Source organism: Lycorma delicatula, chromosome 2, assembly GCF_047948215.1.
Source record: "Lycorma delicatula isolate Av1 chromosome 2, ASM4794821v1, whole genome shotgun sequence".
Classification (NCBI taxonomy): Eukaryota; Metazoa; Arthropoda; class Insecta; order Hemiptera; family Fulgoridae; genus Lycorma; species Lycorma delicatula.
This window is the reverse complement of record NC_134456.1, coordinates 134253997-134275741: the sequence shown is the minus strand read 5'-3', so window position 1 is coordinate 134275741 and position 21745 is coordinate 134253997. Positions and strand designations below refer to the sequence as shown.

Sequence of the window (21745 nt, the reverse complement as noted above, 5' to 3'; positions counted from 1 at the left end):
TAGAATAAAACCTTCTCCTCGCATTTGAATGACACTTCTTATATTGAACATTCCTCTTATGTGCTAAACACCTTAAAAATTATATCATAACTAATTCAAGGCTGTTATGCAGAATTTTGAAACTTATTTAAAACTTAAACTCTTTTCACAGAATTACTCTTTAAAATTTTCATTAAAGTGTTGAAAAAATGAATGTCTGTAAACAAGCATTTGCTTGGCTTTATCAAATTACCATATTAAATACTTTATAAATACATATAAAAGCCAGAAAATATAAAATAAATTTAATGAACAGTTTTACGGAATGCTGTCATGGATAATTTTATTCAATCTCAACCTAATCAATATCAATCCACAAGTGATAGAAACATTAACTAATAAGCACTACATTATTAGTTAATCCAACTTATAAAGTATTTAGTTAATGTAATTTGCAGCTAATAATTGGTACATACTATAAGTACCCATGTCTGTATAAGTAATATGAGTGTTGCTAAATGAATTTAGTTTTAATAATATTATCTCTTAATTAAATAAATGTTTGGGGTCTTTTACAAAATTTAAATTATATGATCTGTCTCCATAGCTGAGTTAATCCAGTCTCTTGTACTACGAAGAATCTACTATAAGTTTGACTCTTCTACTACACAGTAATAAACAGTGAGTGGTGAAAATGTTTTGATTTTAAATAAGAAACCAGTTTGAGTGACATTTTAAGAAAAATAAGAAAGTGAACTGATATAGAATTAGTAATGGCATGATTTTATGTTTTTAAATACTACTTTAAACATAAGAATGTTTTCTGAGTTACCTAGTTGCACTGTAGAAATAATTCAGTCATCCTCACACAACAGAGCCGATGATTGTATATATGATTTATTCAGACATTTTTTTTCCATTACATGGAAAAAATGATATGACTTCTAATTTAACAAAAAAGCAAATAAGATGAAAGTTGATCATGAAAATATTTCCTTCTCTTCTGCCTTATATCCTTGAAATGATAACCTGACATAGAACTGGAAGCATCCTTATCTTTGCTAAGTTGTGGTCAACTTATTTTTGATCTTTTATATTTTATTATTATTATTACTTTTATATCATTATTTGTATCCATCATCAGATTTAGTTATTACAACGATTGAAAGATATTGATATTTTCAGTCAATAATTAATTTTCACTTTCAATATTTACATTTCATTTATGATAGGAAATAGTTTTTAGATTGATAATGGGAAGACATTGGCAAAACAACTTCATTTTTTTATCTGAAACTGGACATCAAACATGTCACCTCTATGATTTAGATTTAGACTTTATGTAGTATACTCTTCTTGAACCGAATCTACACAATTTAAGCCTAAAATTCTGTCAGTGACTTGGAACTGAGCACTATAACTTTAATTGATCTGCAAAGGATCAGAACACAATCCCCAATTCCAATCTAAAACAAATATATAACCATCAATAAATAAATAAATACCTACCCAATAATAAGAATGACCCAGCAGCAAGAGACTAATGTCCAAGATCTGCAATGAATAGGGGGGTATGTATCCTCTGATATCCTCTTGTTCTGTTCAGTAACTTTAATGGGCACTAAATTTATGTTTCCAAGTAAAAAAGTAAAAATAGAATTGAATGAGAGCCATTTCCTATGTTTTTTAAAAGACATGTTAAGTTTTAGTTGCTTGTGGGTAGTATATGCAGTAGAAGGGTAAATTTTTTTCTGCAGCTTTCTTAAAAATTATTGATTTTACCATCGAATGCTATAAAACCTTTTATTAATTTTTATAAATTTCTCCGAAATTTATGTTTTGGTTTTATTTTGTACAACAAAAAAGGGAGTTAGATTTCAAATCTTTGCAATTTTTTATCCCTGCATGAAAAACTATTTCTTATGTTTCTTAGCCTTTCATGAATAACTTGATAATTACAAAAACAAAAATTAATCAAAGGTTTTAAAGAAATTATTTTACTGTAATTTGTGATTTTGTTCTTTACTGTATCTTAAAACTGATCAAATTATGTAAAATGTAGGAAATCAATAACTTCCTACTTTGTTTTTTTTTTGTCAGTTTACTGAAATATCTAATATATTTTTTTCTTTTTAAGCAATAAAGTTGTGCATTTAAAGTTGTTATATTCCATTATTATTTAAAAAAATAATGTTTTATGAAAAAAATAAAAATCTTTCAAATTTTCTAATACACTTTTATTTATTAATTAATAAATGCAATTAACTATCACTAAAACATAATAATGTGTAATAACATATTTTATTTACTAAACTCCATTCAAATCAATAATGGGCAAATTTAATTGTGTCACCAATGTAACATGGATGCCATGCTGCAGTTATAACACTGACATTTTTTTTTTTTACAGTAAGCATATTTCTTTTTAACATTTTTATTTCATAACTGATTATTTACAAATTCATTTTTGTTATTAATCATTTTTTTCAATTATTTTAAATATTCATTATTTTAAAAATTACTAATCACATAATTTTGAATTTTGTTCAAGATTTTAAAAGCCTTATAAGTGACACAATATTTTCAGTTTCATTTAACTTCACAAAGTACATGCAAGAGAAATATTTTAGGTAAAATTTAACAAATGCTATTTATTTTAGTAATAAGTTCATAAATTTTTTAATATGACAATACTGCAGATCTTCTATAAACAAAAAAAAGAAAAAAAAAAGACAAACTGTGCACAATTATTACACATTTACATTAATTATTATAATTTTTAATTTAGTACAGTTTCAAAGTGAACTAAAATAAACATTTATTCATAAAAAAATTATTCAATGTAATTAAAACAAAATTTACAAAACAACAGACATAATGTTTCTGTCTTATTAAACTTTGCCAGTGAATTTATGATGTTTACAGTATTCATTATGTATTCTTTTAAAAATTTCCTTAGATGCTGGTGGAAGAACTCTCATTTGATATGCAATGGTATGAGTATCACATAATGACAGAAAGCTGTATGCTATATTTTGAATGTGGACCTGCAACAAGATAAAAATTAGTGAAAATTGATGTATATTTAAATAAAGTTTCACCAAGTGAAATGAGGATATATTTAATGCATTATTTTCCACATAACAGATTCACTAACATATTAATTAAATAAAGCAAATTATTTAAATAAATAATTAAGCTTTAATAACTAATCTAGAGCATTAATTAAATTAAATTCATCTTCCTTATGGATGTGATACTTTTAAAAAGTCCAGGGTACCAGCAGCACTAGTTATCAGTTTTTAAATTTTTTTTTATAATAATGAGATCTATCCAGCTATTTAGCCAGTTGTTGTACTGATCATGGTGAAGGTGTCAATCATAAGGATGAATATGCAGTGGACTTGGTGAGCTGATCTGTGCATATTAAGGCCAAAAGATTTAATTGTAATGGTAAATTAATCATCTAAAAAAATGAATGCAAGAACTGAGTGACTGTGACAAGATTAACTGCTTACATTTTTGCAGAAAGTTTCTTAAACCGAACTATAATATTCCTGATATCTCTAAAAAAAACGTTTTACAAAAGATAAAGTTCATTTTTATGTTAATGAGGAGATGAACAATTACAGTTAAATTTCTGTAATTTGAATACCTATAACTCAAAAATTTCTACAACTTGAAATTTATTCTAATTCCTGGCAGTATTGTATTACATTACACAGAAAAACAATTCCTTTAATTCACATAAAAAACTGTTAAGTTGAAATAAAAATTTGATTAGTTTACAAAAAATAAAATAAAAAACCCAAGTTTAATATTAGGCCTATAATCCTGATCTTATTTTCAGTACAGAAATATGAAACAGGCATGATTCACTTCCTGTATTATGCGATAACGAAAAAGGATGAATCAACATACAATAAAAAAGGAAAGCAAAATCTTATAAATCACGCATCAGTACTCACCAGAACTCTTTGTTGTAAGAAGTGTCGGTCAATGTGTCTTTATAACCGTCTCAGCTCATATGCATAGTTTTCATATGTCTGTTTGGGTTTGTTTGCTACTGTGAACAAGAGTGTTCTTATTCTTTCCTTATGATTTTTATGTGTTTAGTTTTTATATAATTAGGCTTAGTTTTTATTGATTGGTTAGTTGTTTACCTCTAAATTTCAGCCAATGGATCAGGGCATTACACAAAATTTTAAGCAAATGTACAGGAAAAGGATAATGAAAACGTTAGAGATGGTTGAAAAGAAACAAAAAAACAGAATTAATCTTCATCGTTGTCTATGAGAAGTTAGAAAATCTTGGAATGATATGACTGAGTTAAAACTTTTTAACTATTTTGAAAAGTTGGATTTAAAAACCTGGAATGTGAACAAACTAGCAGTGAAAACCTTTGTTCTAGCAACAATAATGGTAGTCAGTTACCGATGTTTTACAAGTACCCAAGACATAACTTTTCGGGATTATGTTTCTATATATAAAGATTTTGGTAGTAGCTGAATACCCTACTGACGAAGATGTTGTAATCAATATGATTAATACAAAGGCAAATGAGAATGACATCATAGAGACTGATTTGGATAACGACAATGATTAATTACCCTGCGTACCGCCGCCAACTTCAATGGAAATTACAGATAATGTTGAGTCTGTTCGACAAGTCAAAAGATGATGTATCAAAATCAACTTTTTCGCAGTAGCAGATATAGAAAAATTGTAGACTACACTGCATCAGAAGAGACATCAGACAACTATCAACAATTTTTTTAATCAATTTTAATCAAATTCAATTTTTTTTTACGAAAGAGCCAATTATTCTTCACTTTTTATTTTATTTTTTATAATTTTAATATTGCTTCTATTTTATCTGAAAAACTTTTAAAAACACAATCCTTAAATTTAAAGCTGAACCGTGTTTTATATACAATACAACAATGATATTTTTTACTATTCCTTTTGTATTTTTCATTCATTAATGATTTTTGTGCAATAAATTGATTATCAGTGAGAAAAAATGTAATCAATGTACAGTATTTTTGTGTGTATTTATTAGCCTACATTTTGTTTAGTATCTTCCACAGCAATAGAATACTCTTCAGGTAAGTTAAGTTTAACTTACTAAATACAACATACATACTAACAAGTAGTAGGTACTGTATACTGTATTTTAACGCTGTACATGTCATGTAATAATATTTCTGTGATATAATAAGACTGTTTATGAAAAAAATGCAAATTTTTTAAACGTGCTGTACATTTTACGTGAGTGAATTTACAGTGGGTAGTAATTTCGTAACATGTATGTTTCTCTAATTTGAATTTTCTATAAGTCAAATTTTTTTTATTTGCTTGAATATTCGAGTTATATGAATTCCACTGTGATTCTATTGATACTGTGCTATAAAACCTCTGGAGTAAAAACTGCTGCATTCACCTAGATCACAGGAGTATGGTATGTGATATCAGTTCAAATTTTAAGCCCACATTTCTTTGAAGATGATGATGGATGAACAGAAACTATTACACCAGTCATTACAATGAGATGAAGAATTTACAATTTTAATTTGAAGAAATAGAGAACCATCAACCGCTATAGTATTAACAAGATTAAGTTATGAGTAATACTGCTCAACAGAGTTTGTTCATTTTATTGATCTGGAAACGGATCGTACTTCAAAAAATAAGTTTTTCTTATTTCCAGACCACACACACATAAATGAACTAAAAGAAAAAAAATTGCAATGAAATTAACAATATACCTGATATACTTCAAACTGTTATGGACAATTTTCACACCATAAGTGAAAAAATTTTCCAAATTTGTTCTTTCAAATTATGTATATGTAATTAAAATATATATGTATATAAAATAAAAAACACTACATTTTCAAATGTGGTGTACTTTATTATGGACTTGTATTATTATTATTATGCTGACAATTTTTTTATAAATAATAATTTTTTATAAATGATTAGATTTTGGTATTGTTTAAAATTATAATATTTTTGTTTGTTTTTCTATTTTATTTTAAATAGAAATCAAATGCTTTTTGTTTTCAGTTAACTTCAACTGTAAACATTTTCTCAGAATCTCAGAAATTTTGTTAACTTCACTTTTTTTTAAAAGTAATCTATAATTAATCAAATAGATTTATTCCAAAGCAACAAAAATGTTTTTAAGCTTGATAACAACTTTCTTATAAACTACTGAAATATAGTTTAGTTTTGAGACTAAGTTTAAGAAAAAGATATTTATGGCCAAAACCATATTAAACACCAATTTTGTCGCTTATTTGTCTATTGAGAATTTCATTTTGGAGGAGAAATTAGAGTGAAACATTTACTTTACTTGCCTAAAAATTTTAAAACAAATTCTTGACTTATGTTTATATGAATATTTTTATTTATTTTCACTTCTTCTTCTTCTTCTTCTTTTTCCTGTTTAGCCTCCGGTAACTACCGTTTAGATAATTCTTCAGAGGATGAATGAGGATGATATGTATAAGTGTAAATGAAGTGTTAGTCTTGTACATTCTCAGTTCGACCATTTTCTGAGATGTGTGGTTAATTGAAACCCAACCACCAAAGAACACCGGTATCCACGATCTAGTATTCAAATCCATGTAAAAATTTATTTATTTATTTTCACTAGTAAAACACACACACACACACAAACTAAATTTTACAGGTTCAAAATTTAACTACTTACAGTTTATGGTAAAATTTATGTTATATAATTTTTTATTTTTGAATCTAGATGTCAAAATTAAATTATGTTAATCATAAAATTCTGTTAATACTAAATAAATTATTTTCTACTAATAGTAAATAATCCATTTAGTTTTATTTCTGAAATCTTTTGTACTTGATTAATTAGTAACTTAATATTAGTAGACTTAATTAGTAAATATTAGGTTCTTTTTTTAGTAATTATATGCTAACACCCAATTAGTCAGAGAAGAGGGTTGAATTTAGTAGTACAAGAAACTGCCAAGTCTTGACAAGGATGGAAATTTGGTCAGGCTTGAATAAATTTTCAATTAAAATTTATATTTTTGTCAATTCAATAGAATTTAGTTATAATATATACTTTTTTTCAATTTTATACTATAATACTATCTTATTATATATTCTTTATTTAATCACTATCTTGTATAAAAAAAAGATTGCCAACAGGATAAATCAAACCTGGGTTATGCTTGCATATGAAGTAATCTAAGGCAATATAGTCAATTTCTGCCAAACAACTCCACCAATAATCACAAAATCTATCTTAACAATTTGATATCTAATATACAAAAAACAGCACATCCCTCACTAATGTACTTGAACGATATGAATATGGCACAAGAACAATATACTAAATGAACTGGCTCACTTCAAATCAACAATCTTTTCAACCACACTCTAAATACTTGTATTCCTAATTCAAGAGAATGCCAACAATAATAAAAATTGATATAAGAGTGAGAAGCATTAGAACCAGTTATTGAAGATGGATGCAAAAGCTATCAAAAATGTGATGACAAGAGCTTTTAAAATGTTAAATTAAATAAATGTTGATTTGGTTTGCAATTTAAAAAAACAACCAATTATTATTATCTTACAAAAAAATATAAGTTTAAGAGCATAAGGTTTGCTGTGTCTGTTCAAAAACTTAGAAAAAAATTGTTTTATCTGTGATTTATAAAGCTTCATAAAAGACAGTTAACCCGGTTATACCTGATCATCTTTCACTGAACACTGTCAGGCCTACTAGCCTCAGTCAATTACAACAATACAAATTTAAGAAATATAGAATATTACAGGTGTTTGCTATGTAAAGGATCAGTGTAATATTGGATTATACTATTTGAAATTCAACTAAAAATAAAGGCAATTTCGAATGGTGCAGTTGACTGGTAGGTTCAGTTGGGTGCACCTACAGAAATTTTTGGTTAATGGAATTAAATAAAGTAAATTTAATTATTACTAACCAAAGTTTACTGTGCCACAAATTAATGAAAAATACTTAAAATCTGTGAATCCATTGCGAACTGAATCTTCACCTATTCAAAAATTACCAAAGAGTGGCAAATTTTTCTTTTAATCCTTTTTCCTGATAGCATGAATATATTATACCAATCTATGGTTGGCTTGATCAGTACTGATTCTTTATAAGTAAATGATTTTTATTCAGATCATGTGGAATAAATGAAAATCTTATAAAAATTCTTTATTTTCAGTTAACACTCTTATTATTCTATAGTTATGCTCACATTTGTGTACTTTCATTTTCCTCTTGTGTTTTCACATTAAATACATTTTTCCACATAGCATTTATCAAGGGCTTGTGTCATGGGTACATCTGTAACCTATTTTCACATGAGTATCAGTAATTGTTCTATCTTTCAATAAATGTAGATGGTGAATTTGATGAAGGATACCTTTATGTTAATTGGCATAGTTTGAAAAAATGAAAATAAAATCATGAAAATCATCAGGGAACAATATGGGTTAAAGATTATTTAATAAATAAAAGTTAAAACATAGTGAAAGATCTATAACTCAACAACGACGTTCTCTTTAACAACTATGCATTTGTCAAAAACAAACCTTAATATGATTTTGGGAATGATTTTAAAACAGAATACTCACGTCAAAGAATCAGTGCCTAATGAAATTGAATTAGCGACCATATTTAGATATTGACCAAAGAATATTCATTTATGTACTAATTAAAATTATCAAAGCTATTCACTCATTAATGCTACCAAGGATTCTAAAAGCTAAAAGTGAAAGTCTTTAAGATTGTCAAGGAAAGAATTTTTTAAACTATTTTCATTAATTAATTTTTTGACATAGTCACATACATTAAGGTGAAATCTGGATAATAGTTGTTTTTAAGCAGTAAATGATCTGTAATTTTCAATAAACACTAATTTTTTAGCATAATCTAGAGATATATTGCCTAAACCAAGTAAAATGTGAATTTATGTTGAACATAAATTTATTTAGATTGAAACCACAAATGCTGCATGCATCATATCAAGCACCACTGCACTTTTGCATGCTAAAAGCAAGCAAAAACGCATGAGTGTGGATATAGCTTGCGGGAATTGAACTTTATCAAGATCCTTAAGATCTTTACTTGAATAAGAATTCCAGCAGTTCTGAAATTTCATAGGTTTGGTTAGCGAGGTAAATGAACTGAGGTTAAAAGGGATATTTATGTTTACAAATATAAAAGAAAAAATCACTGTACATGCTAATTATCAAAAACAATTATTACCTTAACTGAAGTGTCAATGGTATACTTTTCAAACATGTATAAAATATCTGAAACAGCAAAATGTGCAACTCTAGCAAAGTCCTTTCCTTGTTTTGTTATTACATTTGCTAACCTAAAAAAAATAAAATGAAAAAAAAATAAATGAAAGTTCAGTTCTATTCTTCTTTAGTCTCAAGTAACAAAACTTTTGATATTACCAAACTTTAATGGTAATGAAGGAAGAAATATTAGTGCTTAGAAGGGCAGAACTTAGAAGGAGGTATAGAACCTGAGGAAATTCTGAGCAGACTTAAGTTGGCAATTGGACAGGCATTACCAGAGAAACTGAAAATATCAGTCAGGCTTGGATACAGAGGGTCTGATATAGCAACGTGTCGGATACTGGCAGATCACGCCACAATAATAACACAAAAGGGCAGAATAAAAATTGGACTGGTCTCCTGTAGAATGGACATTGTAGACTTGCCACAACGCTTTTTTCGATGCTTAGAAACAGGGCACAACGCAAGATACTGCAAGGGCAAGGGCAGAGCAGGTGCCTGTTTCAACTGCGGAGAAGCAGGACACTGTGCAGCTGAATGCAGAGGAGAAATACAGTACATGACCTGCAACAAAGAAGGACATCGCACAGGCTCTTTTTGGAGAACTACATGTTCAAAAAGAGTGACAAAAGAACACAGCAAAGAGAACCAGGGGAGACCAGGCAAAATAAAGCTCACTAATGGAAATTGTACAGAGGTTAACACGAACCACTCAGCCCTAGCACAAGATATGACCATACTAAGCAGATATGACTATGAGATGAATGCAGATCTAGTACTCATCCATATGCCCCATGCCCAAGGCTGAGGTGGATCATGTTGAGAGACGGAAAAGCGGCCATCTGGGCACACACTCAGCTGCCACTAAAGGAAGTATTACAAGGAGACAGCTACGTCAAGGCGAGGATAGGAAGAATATATATATATATATACTCCTGCTACTTTTCACCCAACATAAACACAGAAAGCTGCAGAGTACTACATACATACTATTACATACGATGATGCATGACGCAGAAGACTGATGGCCGGAGCTCCTGGCGGGAGACTTTAATGCATGGTTGACCACTTGGGGTTTGATCAGGAAAAACGCTTGCGGCAACATACTGGTGGATATGACTTTGGGATTAGACCTCTTATGCCTAAACATGGGCAGTACATTCATCTTTAAAAAAGGGACTACTGGTTTGGTAGCTGATGTATCCTTCACCACACCTGACTGGCATCCAGGATACCAGGATGGAGGGTGTGGGAAGGATACACGGCCAGTGATCATCAGCCCATAAGGATAATGATCAATGGAGGCAAAAGAAGAGGAGGAGGCGGGCATACAACTGAAGGCTGGACTACAAGGAACATGGATCAGGCTGAATTCATCGAGGGACTAGACCTCAGAACAGTAGGGGAGACCCTTACAGCAGAGGAGAAGGCCACATGGTTAATGAATTACCTACGAGAGGCCTGTAACAGATCCCCCCTAGAAGGCATAAGGTAAAGGAGTATCCACTGATGTGTTGGTGGAACCCAGCAATAGATGCAAAATGAAGGGAATGCCTTAGAAGAAAGGCAGATGAAGACATACCATAATGCTGTCAGGGCTCTCTTCACTGTGGAATACAAAACGAGTAAGAAGGAGCTAAACAAATTAATAAGGGAATCCAAAAAGAACTGCTGGAAAGAGCTTCTAGCAGAACCCATGGGGGTGACCCTACAGGATTCTCGTTAAAAGCGCACTTAAACCTACAGCCACTCAGTTATGAGCAGGATCAGAGATCAGAAACATCATAGATGGACTCTTTCCAAATGGGAAGTTGCTTGTTGAAGACGAAGTAACATTTTTTTTTATCCGGACCCCTTAATCCATTCACGAATGCTGAGCTTGAAACGGTGATAGCCCATATGCCAGCTGACAAATCTCCTTGCCCAGACCAACTACCGAACATGGTGGTCAAGGTAGTGGCATGGGCCTGGCCAGATACGGTATTAGAAGTGTACAACTCATGTCTAAAAGGGAGTATTCCCAGATATGTGGAAAAAACAAAAACTAGTACTTGTACAAAACCAGGAAAAGACCCAGAAATACCCTCCTCATATAGGCTTCTAGCTATGCTTGATGCTCTAGCCAAAGTGGTAAGAAAGAATGATCCAACGAAGATTAGAAGATACAATCGAAGAAGAGGGTGGCCTCCCTGTGAACCAATATAGGTTTTGGAGGGGGAGATCTGCTCTGGATGCAGTGGCAGCTGTAAGGCAGATGGGGGAGAGGATAATCAGAGGAGGGGAGACCAGGACTAAAGGCAACTTATCCATATTGGTAACACTCAACGCGAGGAATGCGTTCAACAGCGTTACTCATACAGCAATAAGTAAAGCCTTATCAACACGTGGAATCCCTTTGTGTATAAAGAAAATTATAATGACGCATCTGACTGAGTGCAAATTATGCTACAACATTGAAAATGGGATGGTAGAATGAACTATCGAGAGGAGAGTACCAAAAGAGTTGGTTCTTGGACCGACACTATGGAATATCACATATGTTAAGGTATTGCGGCTCCCTCTCCCCCCATCAGTTTCTATAATGGGCTACACTGATGATCTGTGGAAAAGATCATCAGTGCCTGCCTACGAGACAATAAAAGGTTAGATGAATGAGGTCTGGCTGCAGATAGTGTCAGACAAAATGGAAGCCATTGTGATCACCACTGCCAAAAGGAGACCTACCATGGTGATCCCTCTGGAAGGTCAAAGAATTGTAACAAAGTCGGTGGTGAAGTACCTGGGCATCTAGATAGATGCCCGACTATGCTTCAGCATACATGTCAAAGAAGCGTACGAGAAGGCCAAATGGACCAGGAAGCTAGTTGCTGCCCTACTCCCAAACTGCCACGGACCAAGGCAACAAAGAAGGAAACTTCTGGTAAGCACAGTATACTCTACATTACTTTGAAGAGCAGAGGTATGGGAGAAGTAATCAGGTACAGAAAGTACAAAGAGATGATGGAGTTGATACATAGAAGAATAGCATGCAGGACTGTCTCAAAGGATGCAGCACAGGTACTGGCGGGACTTCTACTCATAGATCAGTTGAAATACAGATTAGACTATGCAAGTTAGGGGCTATCTCCTCCATAGATAGAAGTAGGCTAACCAAGACTATGACAGAAGAAATGGACAACAAATGGCAGAAATGGTGGGATGGCAGCACAAAAGGGAGATGGATGAACCAATTGGTTAAAGACATAAGGCACTGGCGCAGAAGAACTCATGGCTCGCTTGACTACTGCCTCACCCGGTTTCTAGCAGGCCACGGGTGTACAGAACATACCTACATAAGTACGGTCTTAATGAAGAACAAAACTGCCCAATGTGTGAAGAGAAAGAATCGGCATACCATGTGTTCTTTTTCTGCCCAAGATATGAAGAACTCAGGAGAGAGTTACTGGTGTCTTTGGGAAGAGAAGAACTGCTCAATATCATGTTGGGAAAGCCAGAACATTAGAATGCGATTGCTACATTTGTATGATATGATGAGGGATCTCAAGGCATGGGAAGAGACATGAGACAACACGTGTCACCAAAGGACGTATGGGAGGACAGGTTCCCAGCTCTGAATCCAGGGAGCCCCCACACGCGAGGGTGTTGCAGAGCGCAATGTGGCCAGGGGCACTCCACCTATGTGTCTGATGGAGACTGTAGATAGTAAGTCAGACTTGTATGTTGGTCAAGTATAAACCAGCAATGATGAGAAGTGTATTATATACTTACAATTAAACTAGAAAATTAAATGTATTAGACTTATTAAATTGTATTAGATGTATTAGACTTGAAAATTAAATGAGCTATGCTAATGTAAGTGACCTTGTTTCCCTCTTAGAAATGTAATATTTAACTTATAAAAATAACCATTCCATATACTTCATATAACCATTACATGGAAGCTGTTCTATTATACATAATATACATGTAGCAATTACAAAGAAACAATTTTTACATTGTTGTAAATATTATGCTTGTTACATTGTTGTATATACCACATAAATATGTTGTAATCATTGTCAGTAATGAATTGATCATGTATAAGTTTTTATATTTCATATTTTTGGACTTCAAGTGTGGCATGTATGTTAGATATATATTATTATATAATGGAATATATAATATATTGTTTTATATATATGTATATATATATTTAGAATTGACGTGTGTATTCATATATATTGCTAGGTAATAACATATGAAATATATCTTATATTGAAACGCATATTTGCTATTGATATGTCTATTGTACAATTCTGTTTAATGAAGTGCTTTCAGATATCAATATTTTTTGTTTTTCCATCTGGTGCATACATAAATAAATCAGAAGGTTTTCCGACGCGTGAGCAGACCACATACAGCTGTCTATGTGAGAAGCATGGATTTTCCAAATTTAGTCCACACACTTGCAGCAATTATCCCTGTGCTTTGTTGATGGTCATTGCAAATGCGAGTCACACCGGAAACTGCAAATGTTTGAATTCGAATGGCATATCTGTCAGAATCAGTGGGATGCGTGGCAACAGTACATCTTCTCCCTTAAATATTCTATTTAAAATTGTAGTTTTATTGATATTGTTCATCATCTTTTTCACTGAAAGCCTGGTACCGTTGCAAAGTTATGGTGGATTGATATTCGTAGAAAAATTATAGGCACACCAATTTTCAATGTTAAAACGTTCGACGGCAAGCCTGGCAAACCAAGAAAATTCAAGAATTCAGTTGGATAACTGATAACTTTGTCTTGATTAATTATAGTATCGAAAGACTTATATTAGACTTGGTATTTTGTTTTTTATGCTGCAATAGATTGCACTGTCATCATTATTTTTGATTGCTAATATAGCACGTGCACTGAGCCACGGATGATTTTTGTACTTCTGTGTGATATCTGGGAAAACTTTGTGAATTAATTCTGTGGTTGTTGTGATTTTATAGAAGTTTGTTGGCAATCTGATACATTTTGTTGATTCATCGATTGTCATTTTCCCGTTTCCAATATCTAACAATTGTTTTACGAAATGTTCAGCAGATGCATCACGTTGTAGTTGTACACGCATATTGGTCTTCAAAGTTAATTTTTGTATGTGTTACCATAAAACTGATGATTTGAGACATGCATTAATTTCATCAGTGGGTGTTGAATGTGGTATAACTGGAAGAGTTTGTCGAAAATCATCAGACAATAAAATGAGAGTGTCAATGAAGAGCTGTTCATTTCCTCTCAAATCTTTTAGTGTTCGATGAAGTATTTCTAATGCTTTTTGTGCGCCATACTACTTTGTCCCATATAATGAATTGTCATGATTTGAGTAATTTACCCATTCCAGAATTTTTATTGATATTGCATGTTGGTGTCTCTGTGATTTGCATATTGAACAGAAATTTCAGTGCTGAATGTGCTGTTTGGTCACCATCCAAAAGAGTTGCCGCAATTCAAAATGATGCGATTGCCAGTACAATATTTTTTTGTGATCATATGGTGGCCAAAATAAGTAAAATGAGAAAAGTTTTGCCTGTGCCTCCAGGCATATCTAGAAAATACAATCTGCCGTTTTGGCTTGTTATTACATGCATAATTCTGTCATAGGCTATGCATTGTTCTGGAATTAATTTTGAAAGATTCGCTTGAACAAATGTACCCAATTTGTTGACATCGAAGTGTGTTTCTTGTCGCAAATCACGATCAAAAAGGTCGTTTGCAGATCGATTCGGCGCAGCCATTCCCAATTGTACCAGTGCTTTTGTGGTGATTGCTAAACATATGTCCTCAACTGAAACCAACGCCTCATTATATATGTTTGGTGTGAATTGAATGTCCGGATTTTGAGTCGTTGCATGCAAACGATGTAGGATGTCTTCATGCACTCTTTGTATTTTTCCAAAGATATTTTGGATTGGATGGGAAACACATCGTCAATATGATTACATATAATGTGCGTATTTTCTGTGGTTGAGTTGTATTCGATGCATCATTGATTGAATTGTTTCAATGTGCATAGTTTTCAAGAAGATTTAATTTTTGGCAAGCTTCACGATAAGTTGCACATACTTGACCGTTTACTGTTCTCTCAATTCTTGGAAGGATGTCGGTCCACGTACATTGATTAACAGTAATTGCAAGTAAAAGGATTCTGCATTGTTTGGGTGAACAGGGCACAGACGATCTAATGTGTCAGTAAATTATAAATTGGGGTGTCCTTCAACTGCTTTACCTTGTTTGCGATGTTGAAACATTTTCACAGATGCATTCCATGTGTGTGTTGGCTCTTCAGATTAGAGTAGCGTCTTTGCAAACATATCATCCCCGTACAATGATAAAAATGGAGTTACCGTTGTTGGTGGTGGTGAAAATGCTCTTGCAGGTGCATTATCTGTTGTGAAGTACACGTGTTGTCCATTTTCAAGGTGCACTGCCAAATGAACAACTGTTAGATGTCGTTCATGGATTGGAAATGATAAAATGTGCAATTTGCTTCATTGCTACTAATGTAGCATCCCGGTTGATATTGGTTGATTTCATCTATAGATGTAGTTGCATTTCCCAATCTAGAAACTGCCACATCGCTTCCTTTGTTGACAAATTTGCAAATGTACTTGATCGATTTTACTGAATTGTAATACCCGACATTGATATGTGCTTCATATGTTTTCAAGAGTAATGGTGAATACGGTACAACCCAACTATTATTGACTTCAACATCATTGTTTTGTACTTTTAAAATGATGGATTTGTCACCATCTTCATTTGATCGTCGACAACAGAGAGGATATTTGCCATTGTCAAACATAGTCTCGGTAAGTAAGTCTCTTGGGTATTGTTTCGTGCATTTCCCATCAAACATGGATGGTGAATTGTTGTCGAGTAAAACACATGGACCACGGTTTTAGTGATGAATTCAAATATCTGGATCAATGTCGACATCTGATATGTCTGCTGAGATGATTTCATCAATTTGATATGGTGTGATTTTTTTGATCAATCAAATCAAAATGTGTTCATGTGGAAATCCTCTTTTTGCCATTCAATGGAATACATTTAACAGTGTGTCTCTCCAAAAACATGATACTTGACAATTAAATTCATTAAATACTTCAATTTTTGTTTGAACACACGTGCGGAAATATCATGACAATCCGATGATGATTGTCCTGTTAACAGAAGTTCTTTTATTTCAACCCACATAGGACTACATGTGAATGTAATAAACAAATTTTGGTGGCCATATGTACGAATATACATCATTGCATCTTGTGCATATTTATGCATGTGCCGTGACTACCTGTAAATGTGGTCGGTAGTATGATCATTTTTCCCAATTCATTGGGGTTCACATTACCATCATTAACTACTGCATCATGTATATGAATGTACTTTACGTAACACAACTTGGTTAGGTTTAATCAAATGAAGAGGAGTCGTTTGGTTTTGCTTTTTGCATACATATCGACAATGTATTGATGGAAAAATTGTCATCGTTTTTACCTCATCAATCGATATGAATAGTAATTCATGGAAGTGACTTTCTTATTTGTTTCCTCACCTGTTTGTGGATTTCTCAATTTGATGTTGACATGATATCCATCTTCTCCTTGCCAAAATAAAATCGGATATTACTATTTGTTATATGAGTGATGAGTTTCTGACACCGTTGAACATCACCATTTCTGCGTTGGAGAATTATATCAAGTGAGTTAAATTCTTTGCAAACTATAACGATCGCCACTTTATCAATTGTTGGTGCAATGCACTGTCTTTCATACTGGCCGACGGATGTTTTGTCTGCTCTAACTACAACTTTGTAGTTATCAGTTGGCATTTGTTCAAGGGCAGTTCTGAACAATTTCACTTTTTCACCTGCGCAGCACATTCCTCCTGGTGTTTCATTTATAAATTTGGAACAAAACTGACCTAAAATAGCCCATTAGACATAATTAAATAATGAGAAATAAAAAAAGTGAGAATTTATAAAGAGTAACAAAATATGTGAGAACCTTTATTTTAATACTTGAAAGTCCTCCTTTAATAAAATTTAAAGTTCCTCCTTTTAATTAAAAAGGATCAAATGAAACCTGAATCTTGACACTTTTTCACAACTTTTTTCTGACCACTTAATATACAAATCTGTTAAACACTTAATTCTTTTTTTTATTTTTTACACTTTAATTCACTAATGCACTTTCACAGTCCTTTTTCTGACCACTTAAAGTAAAGTGTCAGAGCTTAGATACTTTTGCCTGCGAGATCTTCAGTTTTTTCTCTTTGCTTAGGTACTTTGTTGTTTGCGAGGTCTTCCGAACAAATTAAAAAAAATTTTAATTTTGTAATATGTATCTTGTCTGCACGGGTAATCTTTTATCTTCTATAAATATATATGAAGAAGAAAGTCTGTTTGTATATTTGTTTGTTTCGTAAATATCCAAATTGGACCAAAAATCTTTCAAAATATCTCAATCTTATAATATATCAATCTTTCAAAATATTTTGTCCCCTACGCCACCTAGGCGGTCCATTTTTTGGAAAAATATTTCTTTTCATGTAATTAATTCAATACATATTCTAAATATGAGCAAATCGGACCATAAATACAATTTTTTTTAAATATCTCAACCCCAGCGCCACCTAGCAGGTCCAAACTAATTCAGAAACCTTCATGGGCGTGCGCACAACAAATCACCAAAGTTTCTTCACAATCGGATGAGTGGTATAAGAACGCATGCAGGACAAACAAACAAACATCCATTTACGTATAATATCCAACATTATGTATAATGTGTGTACATATTAAGTATTTATGAAAGTACTTGTAGTATTATGTGGCGAATGGCTGTGTTTGGGCGATCTCCCCCTACCTGAAGGAATTCTTTATTAGCTATGCCAGAAGGGTGGATAGCCAGGGGTGTAGGTTTAGTTGGTAGCGAGTAGTTACACATATGCTCTTAATAAATATTAATATATTTATTATTTATTCATAAAACCTAGCAGGACTTGTTAGTGACCCCGACACTGCTTTGGCATCTGTAAAATGGATTCCCCGCCTCTACAAGAAAAAAAAAGGTATCTCCAATCACTCCTTACATGTATATATAATCTGGTCACAGGAAGACATATTTAAACTGTGTTATAGAGAAACTACACTGCCACTAAGGTATATTAGAAAATTTAATCAGTACATGTACAAGGACATGTACAGTACAAGTATATGTTTCCTATACTACAGAGAAAAAAACCTGCAAAAACATTGTAAGAATGTACACTGTTAATTCTTCACATAGAACTTGATTCATTTCTTAATACATGCATAATACACAAATTAGCAACATTTTTTTACATACTGTACTTTATACAGAACTAAACAGTCTACTTTCTATAGTAGTGGATCTCACCCTTTTCATTGCCATGGACCCCTTTATAGTCCATACTGTGTTTTGATGGCTTCCTACATTTTTTTAACTATTTAATGTTGATCAACTTAAGGTACTCTCATTAAATATTTGAATAATGTAATGATTTAAATATCTCAAGAAGTGATAGTGAAATTACATTTCAGGTTTAGGTTGTAAATGTATCTGAGAAAATATAAAAATTGACATAAGTTTACCTGATTTTCCTGTGAAAAAAAAAATTGTTCAGGCTTACCATAGGGTTGTCAGTGGACAGTTGATGTTGTTTAACAGCTGCTAGTTTTATGAAATTTGGTTCAATTGTAAAGATTCAAAGGTTCTACATTAAATTTCTTTCTATACTTGTTTTTCAAGAAGACTAGAGCAGAAAATGTACACTTACAAAAGTATGTTGATGCAAATCGCAGTAAGTGTTGTAATGCAGTTCAGGAAACATCTGGATACATCAGTTGTGTATGCAACTAAAATTCTGACAGTCATAGTAGGAAATACAATTTTAACTGGAATAACATGATAATTCTAAGAACTCCTCTTCTACTTTGACAGATAGGATATTTTCTGATACCGTGAGGACTTTTTCATCCAGTTATTATTTCCACTCAAGAAGGAAAATATTCTGTTAATTTCAATGCCAATCAGTCTAGATATTCTTCTATGTTTTAAATGATATTGGATGAGAGTTGATCATCAATTGTTGCAAGAAAGTCACTAAGAGAGGGAAATGAACTGAATTATGATTAGCAACTTGGCATGATTACAAGTTTAATTTCTTTATTATTGCTTCAATCTTATCCTGAACGAAGAACACTGTTAAAGATAAACTCTGAAGACAATACTTAGAGCAATTATAAAGATAAAAATGTCAGAATAGGCAACAAGTAAGCCAAGAAAAGTTCCACAAAAAATTTTTATGTTCAAATTTGTAGTCAAGAAGAAAAATACTAACTCAACAAGCAGCTGAAACAGCCATGTTAACACTTTACCTCGTGATAATCAGTGCACCTCTGAATGAAGCAGCAAATGTTCAAGTTCAATTCCCGTTTCATGACAGTGCAGTGAAGATGCAGAAACTAAGAGGCTGAGATTTAATGAAATTTATAATTTTCACTTCATCATCAAGAACAGATTTCATATAAACATATAAAAGAATGGATTTTATAGGCACAGTACTGAAGCTAATGCTTCATAATACTACAGTAAGTCGACTGCACAGATGATATAACAAGTCACAAGGCAAGGCACAAGTCCCTTAAAACTTTCCTATCTTAGTCCCTGTGGCATGTGTGTATACCCCAACACATTTATCCCAGTTAATTTCATTGCCTTTGATAAAAGTACACCAAAAAACATAGCCTCATCAGTGGAAAGTAATGGCACTACACTGCAAAATAACATGTCTTCAAAAGTGCCATTATTATATTTTACCTCACAAAAGAAAATAGATTTGCATTGTCTGAAATATCAGCACTTTCATCCAGCTTTAATGCAAAATAATCATTTGATCACAATCTTTCAACCAATGTACTCTCTACATTTTCTGCCATTTCATCAATTCGTCTTTTAATTGTGTTATATGATAACAATATTAAACATTTTATTTGTACATTTATCACCACACGTGATAATTGTTATTCTTTTCACTGCAGTAAAAATTAGCTCTTCTGCTATTATATGTGACTGTCCTTTTTTAACTACCATATGAGCAATTTAATAGGAAGCTACAACGGCCATTTTATCGAACTTGATAAAAAACTGTTCATTGATTTCTTACACTTGTTTAGATGCACAAGGCTTCTTCAAAAATATTCAGGTGTTTCATTTGTAATCATTATGTATAATTTTAAAATTCTGTGGCAGTTTTGACAGTTTATAGACTTATTTGATAGAATTTCACTGCAAATAATACATTATCGCTCCTCATCCCTGTCTTTATTAACACTGTGAATCTGAATTCTAAATAATTATCCAAACACTTCTGATATTTCTTTAGATGTATCTGTAAATTTGAAATGCTACACGAGTGCTATCTTCAATGTTAGATGCTTTAATGAACCTGATTTCAACCAGCAATCCATACTGTTCAAAGGAAAGTTAATTTAAATCACATATTTTAAACTTCTGAGAGAATGATTAACGCTACAAGAGAATATTCAAAATATTTGCAAGTGGCTACAAAGTACAAACAAACTCTGCCAAAACAGTTAAAATTGTGGGGGGTGAGCAATTACTTCTGCTAGCAAAAGATGGGTAGCAGGAAGGAATGGGTTATTCAACTCTACCCAAGTAACGGTACAAACATTCCTTTGTAAATTCTGAGGCTGGAAATTCTTGTGACAAAACTAAAAATATTCTTACAAACTGAGAACATGATAAACTGAAGTTTATAATAATCTTACTTTGAAAATAAAATTAAGTTACTTCTCTTATTAATATTATTTTTTGAGTTGATTTTGTTGATGCTCTTGCAAACCCCTAGGTATCTGTGGACCCCAGGTTGGGAACTGCTGTTCTAAAGTAACCTTATTTACATAGTATTTTTTTAAATTCTCATTTCTTTTAAACATTTTTAAAAGAATCTCTTTCAATTATTTTCTTTAAATATATTCATTTTATGTAATTGATTACATGCATAGTTAACACAAAAATCTAATAAGCATGTTTACTGTCTAAACATGCTACCCATACTTACACTATTACTACCCAACAGTTAAGCAACTATTCAGTGATGGGTAACTTTTATGTAACTATTGGGTAGCATTTACCAGTGCTTTTATACATTATCTTTTCATTATTTAAAAAAAGAAGAAATTTCTCTATTAAAATGTAAAAAAAGATGTTACAGAAAGGTTATGAGTAACATTTATTACTGAAAGAGACTTTTTTTTTAGTAATACTTGGATATCTGCAGTATTAAAAAAAAAACCTTGAACAAAATTACTCAATAAAAAACAGTTAACAGCTTATGTGTAACATCATTAGTGACAGAAATGTTTTTACAAGT

The 21745-nt window shown here is 32.0% G+C and overlaps 1 protein-coding gene across 2 annotated transcripts in view; it reads right to left on the bottom strand.

Moving 5' to 3' along the window:
• Window positions 1-2201: 2201 nt before the first annotated feature.
• LOC142319228 (uncharacterized) overlaps window positions 2202-21745 on the bottom strand; it is a 72323-nt gene continuing 52779 nt past the window's right edge. The window contains exons 15-16 of one of the 2 annotated variants that reach the window (XM_075356263.1): window positions 9260-9371; window positions 2202-3026 (exon numbers count right to left, since the gene is read on the bottom strand). In XM_075356263.1, coding sequence (XP_075212378.1) covers window positions 2871-3026; window positions 9260-9371 — 268 coding nt within the window. In that variant the 3' untranslated portion in view covers window positions 2202-2870. Of the gene's footprint in view, window positions 3027-9259; window positions 9372-18322; window positions 18381-21745 lie in introns of those variants that run through there. The other variant, XM_075356264.1, reaches the window with a different exon arrangement.